At 39.3% G+C, this 10,071-nt stretch overlaps 1 protein-coding gene across 3 annotated transcripts in view; it reads right to left on the reverse strand.

Annotated features, from left to right (window-relative positions):
• LOC139938236 (E3 ubiquitin-protein ligase UBR2-like) overlaps nt 1-9,095 on the reverse strand; it is a 51,431-nt gene extending 42,336 nt beyond the window's left edge. For 2 of the 3 annotated variants that reach the window (XM_071933654.1, XM_071933647.1), the window contains exons 1-5: nt 8,985-9,095; nt 7,515-7,780; nt 6,241-6,319; nt 2,318-2,431; nt 1,682-1,812 (exon numbers count right to left, since the gene is read on the reverse strand). In XM_071933654.1, coding sequence (XP_071789755.1) covers nt 1,682-1,812; nt 2,318-2,431; nt 6,241-6,319; nt 7,515-7,780; nt 8,985-9,080 — 686 coding nt within the window. In that variant the 5' untranslated portion in view covers nt 9,081-9,095. The remainder of the gene's footprint in view (nt 1-1,681; nt 1,813-2,317; nt 2,432-6,240; nt 6,320-7,514; nt 7,781-8,984) is intronic. The other variant, XM_071933662.1, reaches the window with a different exon arrangement.
• Nucleotides 9,096-10,071: the final 976 nt, after the last annotated feature.

Below are 10,071 nucleotides of genomic sequence, written 5' to 3' on the forward strand. Positions count from 1 at the left end.
AAGAAACGATTCGTGCATGAATTGTTTCTTAGACTCATTTCTCAGATTCAAATGCTTTTGGGTGAACATTTTTCCAAATCGCATTACTTAGCAGTAATTTTCGCAGTACATGTAGGTGACACCAACTGGAATGTTTTGAGAAGAAATTCCTGAAATGTGAGATGGTGGCAGCTTGTTTGATGTAAAGAGCAAGACTGCTCAATGAATCAGGGAGTCCAGCAGAGTTTCAGTTTATTTAATACTTTTGTGGCAATAGTTGAAATAACAAGGATGTCTTTGTTTGCAGGGGGTGGAGGTTTCTTGCAGGCATGTATATTGTGGAACAAAACCATAAAAACACTAAATAAATGTTTTAAACTCTTTTTTGAAACATTTAAGTTTAAAAATGCAAAAGAAACAGATAATGTATATTAGAATTTGAGGCATTGCATGGTGAGGTATCAATATATATTTGTTTTGCGGTAACACCATGTGTGTATCTACTTGCTACTTGCCAGGTAGAGTTTGTTCTTAGAGAACTGTCTTGCTTTATTCTACTACGGCGGAGTAGATGTTCGGGGGTTCAGGAGACGTCTCAGTTCTGAAAAGAACTGTCCTGCTATAAAACTATTACCCGCGCTAGGACAACTACTTTAGCTTACATATAGGATCATAATTAACTGTACTACCGCGGAGTCAGTCTCCTGACAATGACTAGACCAAGCTAGTCGAAACGTTGAGACCAATTTGAGAACCAAATATATATTAAACAGATAATGTTTTTAATTTTTATGGGGTGTCGTGGCCGCGCGGATAAAAGCACCAAACTCAAAGCTCTGGTGTAGGAAGTTCTCTCCACCCTGGGGTAAATTGGTTACTGATAGGTCAGAAATGGTTCTTGTGATTGATTAGCTGAGTGCGCTACTTATTTGGCAGCACGGGTTGTATACTCCCCAGGAACCTCTCTCAAACCACGACTTGGGCTCCGGCTCAGGCTCCGCGTGCTGATATCCGTGCAATACGCGCCGCTCCAAAATGCAGGTTTAATGCAAGCTGCGTACACAGCACGCAGAGCCTAAGCCTGAGCCGGAGCCCAAGCCGTGGTTTGAGAAAGGCCCCAGGAAGCTGAGATGATTTAAGGAATGATTTAAGGCCCAGTGACCAGGTGCAACAATGTGGAAGTGCTTTGAGACACCCTTCGGGTGTATAAAGCACACGTTTGCATTTTTACCTAAGCTTTGGCAATACCACGATATTATCGAATATCGCGTAATTAATTTGGAAAAGATTTCTATATCGGATCGATTTGGTTTTAATCGAAATATCGATATATCGCGATATATTGAGATATCGATCAAGTATTGCAATATCGCGATGTATTTCCTAGCTGAGACATCTTGCACCCCATAGGTTTGTAGTAAAACCAGACGAATAGGTCATTAGAACACCTCTCGTATGCTATGACTGTCTCTTCTACAACTTTCACTGGGAGTTTGAAGACTGATGATGTCAAATTTAATTAATCGCGATTATATCGAGTATCGCGATATATTGTTGGCGATATATCGTACATAAAATAAATCGATATCGCCCAAGCTTATTTTTTACCTGTAAAATTAATAAATGAAAAAATGAAACAATAAATCAAAACCAACTATTATTAAAGCACTAATATGTAATCTGCAAGAAAAACTTGATTTACTTGGAACGGAGTTCCTCGATGGGCACTTCAGGGTCCTCCTGTTGGAGAGTGTCACAACAATAATGCAGCAGAATACAGAAGAGTGCTGATGCATAGGATTGCATGTCTAGTGGAATGTGATCCAGGGGGTCCTGTAGGGGGACGAGAGGGTAACACAAATTAGGAATAATAATAATAATAGGTTCTTATACAACGCACAAATCCTAGATGCTACATGTAGATCAAGGTGCTGTGAAGATGGAACACTGAGTTAGATTAGGTATAGTACAATTTTGAGCAATTTCTTGAACAACGGGTCATTTCATAAAATGAGGGGCTACAGTCCAATAGTGTGACACAGGGTTAATATTTCAAAATCCTTTTTCCCTACAATTTTTAATAATTTAATAGATGTTAAATTTGCATCGGGGATAAAGAATACTAATTTTTGGTTTTTACCCATATACATGTACACCGATGTGTGTAGCACTGTATACTCAGTATAAGTACTGAGTATACAGTGCTACACACATCGGTGTATATGGGTAAAAACCAAAAAAATTATTATAATTTTAAATAATGTTTTTAATTCGTATCTGGTCAATTGAAAGGAGGTCCAAGTAATTTGATGGAAGGTTCTGGTAATGTGCTACATACATGTACCTGAGAAGGTTTCTCTGGGTTTGGCTGGTGAAGGCTGCAGTAAGGGTCACTCTTCCAAGCTTCAATATCTCCACAGTCGCAGTAACCACCTCCTCCAGATGTATTCATCTAAGCCAAAAGAAAACATATCATAAAATTGACAACATACTGGTGTGTAACATTCCTTATTAATTACGATCCTATAAGCTAGAGTAGTAGTCCCAGCCTATTTCTATACCATCCCCCAGGTAATACATTAGTTAATAAGCAGGACAGTTCTTTTCAAAACTGAGAAGTCTCCTAAACAACCAAACAATCTACTCCGCGGTAGTAGATTTAAGCAAGACAGTTCTCTACCTGGCAAGTAGATACACACACGGTGTTACCGCAAACCGAACAAATATATTGCTCATTTTGTTAGAGAGAGATCGCCTGACATCACAAGCAGTGCTGATCACAAGGCCACAGACAGCCACTTCAAGGTGAGGGTTTTACCAAACTCATTTAGACTACCGACCCAAATCAGCTGTCAACAGTGTAACTATTGGTGTGCAACATGGTTCTAAATTTGTTATTTTTGTTATAGAGAGAGAGATCGCCTGACATCACAAGGCCACAGAGAGCCACTTCAAGGTGAGGCTTTTACTAAACTCATATAGAATCCCGACCCAAATCAGCTGTCAACAGTGTAACTATTGGTGTGTAACATGGTTCTAAATTTGTTATTTTTGTTATAGAGAGAGAGATCGCCTGACATCACAAGGCCACAGAGAGCCACTTCAAGGTGAGGCTTTTACTAAACTCATATAGAATCCCGACCCAAATCAGCTGTCAACAGTGTAACTATTGGTGTGTAACATGGTTCTAAATTTGTTATTTTTGTTATAGAGTAGAGAGATCGCCTGACATCACAAGGCCACAGAGAGCCACTTCAAGGTGAGGCTTTTACTAAACTCATATAGAATCCCGACCCAAATCAGCTGTCAACAGTGTAACTATTGGTGTGTAACATGGTTCTAAATTTGTTATTTTTGTTATAGAGAGAGAGATCGCCTGACATCACAAGGCCACAGAGAGCCACTTCAAGGTGAGGCTTTTACTAAACTCATATAGAATCCCGACCCAAATCAGCTGTCAACAGTGTAACTATTGGTGTGTAACATGGTTCTAAATTTGTTATTTTTGTTATAGAGAGAGAGATCGCCTGACATCACAAGGCCACAGAGAGCCACTTCAAGGTGAGGCTTTTACTAAACTCATATAGAATCCCGACCAAAATCAGCTGTCAACAGTGTAACTATTGGTGTGTAACATGGTTCTAAATTTGTTATTTTTGTTATAGAGAGAGAGATCGCCTGACATCACAAGGCCACAGAGAGCCACTTCAAGGTGAGGCTTTTACTAAACTCATATAGAATCCCGACCCAAATCAGCTGTCAACAGTGTAACTATTGGTGTGTAACATGGTTCTAAATTTGTTATTTTTGTTATAGAGTAGAGAGATCGCCTGACATCACAAGGCCACAGACAGCCACTTCAAGGTGAGGGCTCTACTAAACTGATTTAGGCTATCGATCCAAATCAGCTGTCAACAGTGTAACTATTGGTGTGTAACATGGTTCTAAATTTGCAAGGTGAGGGCTTTACTAAACTATTTAGACTACCGACCTAAATCAGCTGTCAACAGTGTAACTATTGGTGTGTAACATTGTTGGCAGAGAGAGTTTGCTTTACAGAACAAGGCCAAGGACAGCCACTTCAAGGTGAGGGCTACATAAGCTGATTTGAGCTACATGTATCAGCCCAAATCCACTGTCACCAGGGGCATGTTGCCACCTAATCTTAGGCCTGACTGAAACAGAGTAACCCCCTTGACAGTTCGTAAGGCATGGATAGCCATGGACATTATCCGCCAGGAGACTGGGCCTAGCTGGTAGAGCAGAACTCACTTTACCTTCCAAACTTTTTAAATAGCAACCTCCTGGAAAAGTTAAGTTTTCCCTTTTGTCAAACTGGAAATGTTAGAATTTTGAAGTAAGGTCCCATTCCTCCATTCCGTGGATTTGTATTTTAAAGTTGAATGGTTTTTGAGGCAAAACATTTTTGCTGACATTTTGTGTTTAGGCGAGACTGTTTTATACATGGTTTAGTTAGTGAATGTGCAGTTTGAGATCATTGCGAGTGACATATAATGAGGGAATAACAGGGCGAGAACCCGGTCTTCACTGCGTGGTTATGACAGTGGTGGCTGTCGCTGTTAACGGACCGAGCCGGATTAATAAATACCTTTTTAACGAAATGAATGGCTAAACTTGTCAACATTTTGTGACCTTTCTCTCGGCGATACTTCCAGACATGTTCAGGGGCCATTTTTTAGATTTTGATGGTTCCCATCTCTTTCGTGCGTCAACCACATTACAAATACTTTGAGACCAGTGACTCTTTAAAATAGTGGTCTGTTAAGCGCCCTCACTTGGGTCAAAGGAGGCAAATGATTGGACGATAGCTATTCTTTGTGCGTCCATGTAGCATGTCGCTGTAAGCAAGACCATTATGGACATTATGAGTTTATACGCGCGCACCTGTTACATTCAAAATTTATACCATTTCAGCAAGTACGCAATGTGTGCGAAGTTGCAATGAAACTATAATGAATAAGCATGCGATGCAGTACAAAGCGCAAACTACTTATGCACACTGGTTTAGGGGCCACTTATTCGCACCTTGGCAATGAACAGGGGGCATGTAGGCATTCTCCTTTGTTGCCTCCGTGAAGTATCAGGCCTGTTATAGATAAAGGCCTATGAACACCCAGCAGGGTGGATACGTGCGCATTACAAGTCTTATTATTATTAGGTGTTCGGAGCAGAGCATACTGTAGCTCCGAACACCTTTTGTTGTTGTTCGGCTTTTTTAATGTTTTTTTTTACTTCTTCATCTTCTTCTTCTCTTCGTCCCTTGTCCTCGAACAAAAGCACACTTTCAAAACTCGTTTGAACTTGAAACTTCGCACATAGTTAAACATGCATTAGGAGTGGAATACTGTGTTGGTTACGTCATGATGACTTCATCCATTCTTGAGTTATAAAAATTCAAAGTTTATTATTTAAAAAAATCATAACTTTTGATCCATTTGATGGATTCTTACAATCGATACATGATCGGAATGGTTGTTAAAAACTCTGTAAACGCCTCGCAGACATGACCCCATTTTTACCTTGTCTTCTGGTTTAAATCAAATTCTTGGTATACTTTCGTCAAAAATACATGTCTTGTTTTGACTACGACCATACTAAGTTGATTACTATGGATCCTGTCTGATCACTGAAGTTAAGTAACATCGGGCCTGGTCAGTACTTGGATGGGAGACCCGCTTATGGCCATTTAAAAAAAAAAATTTTCTCTCTTCTTTTTACTTACTATTTTTTTATATAAATAGCTTCGTAATTAGTCTGTTTTCAAGACATTTTCAACAAACATTTCCCTTCCGGTTAGTTAGTCTCTTCTCCAGTCATCATTATTCATAAGTTCCTTATGTCCTCAACCACAAAAGCTATTTTGACAATCTATACATCATATTAAAGGGCTTTACGTACGGAGTCTGTTTTCAAGGCGTTTTTAAAAAACATGTCCCTTCCGGTTAGTTAGTCTCTTCTCCAGTCGTCGTTATTCATCAGTTCCTATTTCCTCAACCACAAAAGCTATTTTGACAATCTACACATCATATCAAAGGGTTTTATGTACTTCACAAAAATGGAAATGTTGGTGACCTTCTCTTGACCTTTTGACCTGTCTAAACCGGAAGTGCATGTAAAATGCCTTGAAAAGACCTAATTTCATGTTTTTTCTTTTGTTAATGGTCCACCAGGGTTGTATCTTTGTACTCCCGGAAGCCGAACACCTTGTTTTATAATGTAATTCTGCTGTTTGCCACTTACCCGATATCTATGAGATTTGTGGTTACTCTTTTGGAAACACTCTATGCACAGCACACAGGTTGGATCCATTGCACAGTCCCTTCAATACAAACCAGACAGGAATTATAAACTAACTATCTATATTTTTATTAGCGAGGTTTAGCTTAAAGGAACACGTTGCCTTGGATTGGACGAGTTGGTCTATAAAAAGCGTTTACAACTGTTTAGTTATAAAATGCATATGGTTGAGAAGTAGAATACAGTGATCCACACAAATTTGCCTCGAACTTGCGTGGTTTTTCTTTTACTTTGGGAACTTTGACTCCCATAAATGGCCGACCGTGTTAGTCGACAAGGTAAAAGGAAAACCGCGCAATTTCGAGGCGTATTTGTGTGGATCATTGTATTCTACTTTTACAACATCTTTCTACCCATACATGCCATATGCATTTGATTAAAAACGGTTACAAACGCTTTTCAAAGACCAACTCGTCCGATCCAAGGCAACGTGTTCCTCTAACGTTACGCGAGCAAATACGTGAACCTGAACAGTGCTAAACACACATTAATGCGTTTACATGGTTAGCTCTGGGGGTATAGTAACATTATTTACCCAAAAGGCATACTAATTGAATATAAATACAAAATGATGTTCTTGCATATCTCACATTGGTGTTGGTGGAATAAGAACATAACACCTCCAAAATGGTCAAGCAAATTTGCAAAGCAAAATATTCTGAATACTTGAGTAGCAAATCATAGAGTAGGATTTGGACTGCCTCTAGCCACAGGGCTACAGGATAGTTTGGTGGTCAAGTGACAAGACACTTACTCTAGCAATGCAAAGGTCTGGAATTAGAATACCAGCAAAACTAACATTACTAAAACTTACTGATACATGTAGCCAACATTTTACTCTTGGTTTATTTTGGCAATGATATTTTTTTAGGAAATCGAATACTCAAAAAGTTTCCCTCGAAAACACTGTGGGTGAGTGTGCACGAACAATTTGTGAAAATACAGAAGTGAAGTGCCTCCAAATTGCACGGTTTTCCTTATACGTCTACTAACACGACACACCATTTTGTGGAGTACCATTTTTGACTACCACACAACGGCCGACTGTGTTAGTTCGCAAAATAAAAGGAAAACCACCCAATTTTTAGGCATACATTTGTGTGGATCATCATATTCTAACCAATGCATTTTATAACAAAATGTTTCAAACACTTTTTATAGACCAACTCGACCAATCCAAGGCAACGTGTCCCTTTATAGTCATACTGGGTTCTGACCTGCAAGAGTACGTGGGTTCTCCCATCTTGAAGACTCGACCACATAGCTGCGGAGGACTGTCAGTCTTCTTCAGCTGTTGAATAACTATCTTAGGATCTCCATTACAGATGAACCATTCCAGAGGATCCAGAAGTTTGTCATGACAAAGCTGGTCTTCCTCTGGTACGCTGAGCTCGTTCGAGGTGTAGGCCAACGGCACGTTTTCTCTCCAGAAATCGTAGAGGGCCTGCTTGAGTTCAACTTTAGTGGTGCACTTTTGCCATTCCTAAAAGGAAAAAAGAACGATGAGTGCAATGAGCTGTTTACATGTATATAATAAAACGCCCAGTGCTAAAACCACTGGCGTCTGGCTGGTCGCTACTCCACATGCGTTCTAATGAGCTCATTATGCTTCATCAGCCCAGAACTTCCACTCTTTGGGGCAATAGGTCATTTTCTGTAGCATCAGCCCGGGTGTGGAACCAACTCCCCCTGACTGTCAACTCATCTCCATCCATCACAACAGTCAAGACAAACTTAAAATCTCACCTGTTCAAACGAGCATACTCACACAATCCTCAGTCCTAATTTGTCTTTCTCTCCTCAAGTGCCATGAGCGCCTTGCTGAGGCGGATACCGGCGCTCTATTAAATGTTCTGTACTATCATGTAGCGCTATATGAGATTCTTTCCCGTATTGCCTCCACTTGGAGATGATACAGTAGCAGAACGAACCTCATTCAACAGCAAGCACTTGTGCAATGGGGTTTTGCGAAAAGGTCTCAGCTTAAAATACATCTAGCTACATGTATACTAGTCATGACTCATCATGTACTAAATTTGCTGGAAAAAATGCTAAATGAATCTTTGCCAAAATGGAAAACCAAAACCAATAACAAAGGCCAAGACCTGGGCAACAGATATCGTAGGGTCATATATTATCGACCCTCATACATGTATGTTTTCGACCCCCAACTTTGATTCCTGTTATTAAACCAAGAGACTGTGCAAGCTCCACTGGTGGCAGAAGCTCTGCAATTTACTCACTGTCTGTATTTTTATCAGGCTTTTTTAATCATGCTGAGATGAAACTCTTTTGAACTGTTCAGTTCAGAACATTTTATACAAAATTTACAATGCAATTCAAAAACCATGACTGTTTCCCTCATCATTCATCCATCCTTGGAGGTAGAAATCTAAACGGTAATATGTTGAACATCCAATTCCCTTAAAAAATGGAAACGTAAAAATCGTTAGTAAATTCCGAAAAATTCACATTTTGTCCGTCACTTGTATTTAACCAACTTCAAATTAGGTAATAATTAGTCTTCTTATAATTGTTTTTAAAGAAGAGTCCGGAAACGTATCGATAAAAACGGCCATTATTTCATGTCAAACGTTTGTTTGGCAAAGCCGGTAAACCATTTAAACTCTCTTAAAATAGCACAATGGTTTTCATTGGCACTCCTTTTTTAACTAAGTGTAATTTACCTGTGCCAGAATCATTGGCTGATTGAGCAATCCTTCCATCGTCGCTCTATTCCTTTCAGTTACAGTTACATCATCTGGGCCCTGATGGCCGGCCATCTTTTTTTCTTTATTACGTACGTATTTTTTTCAACCAAGCACGGAATTTGTCCTCAGCACCGAATTTTAAAAATTCCGTAAACGACCGTCACTGCAAGTCGACACCATCAGGGATATACATCATGACACAAAGACGATTCTTGCAACATGTGTGGCAAAAGGTTGTATCACCTTTAAGTTATTAAATTTTACTATTTTCCTTCGCATATCTGTTTGACTATTTATCTCCTGATGAGCGGAAAAACATTCATATTGCACTCATTAGTGTAGCCGCTAATCATAAAGATTGGCTCAAACTATAAGCGCGTGTCTACACAATATACAACGTGCGGGTAAGATACCCAACTTTTGCGAAGTTTGTGTCAACTTTAAGTTATGAAACTTTTTTCTTCATATATTTTTCTTCATATATCTGATTGTTACATCCCTGACCACTAATTAGCTCAGCCCTGCAGCCCAACTAATAAAGATTGTTTTCAAAATTAGCGCGTGTAAAACCAGAATGTACAAAGTGCGGGTAACATACCTAACTTTGACGAAATTTGTGTCACATTTAAAATATGAAATTTTAATATTTTCCTTCATTTATATGTTTGTTACATCCCTGACCATATCTTCTGGGCGGAAAATATTCTAAGACAACTCATTTTAGCTCGGCCCAATATTAAAGGCGGTTATACATACAAATTAGCGCGTGTACAGCCAGAATGTTCAAGCGTATTCCTTACTTTGACGAAATTAATTTTGTGTCCCCTTTTCTACTGAATTTTTAATATTTTTCTTCATATATCTGTTTGAAACATCCTTGACTTTATCTCCTGAGCGGGAAACCATTCATAGTGCACTCATAAGGTCAGCCTAACTGATTAAAGATTAAATTAGCGTGCGTCTCAAATTAGCGTGCGTATGCATGGCCACCTAATGTAATCATGCCTAACTTTGACGAAATTTGTATCACCTTTAAAGGAACACGTTGCCTTGGATCGGTCGA

This window comes from Asterias amurensis, chromosome 1 (assembly GCF_032118995.1).
Source record: "Asterias amurensis chromosome 1, ASM3211899v1".
Classification (NCBI taxonomy): Eukaryota; Metazoa; Echinodermata; class Asteroidea; order Forcipulatida; family Asteriidae; genus Asterias; species Asterias amurensis.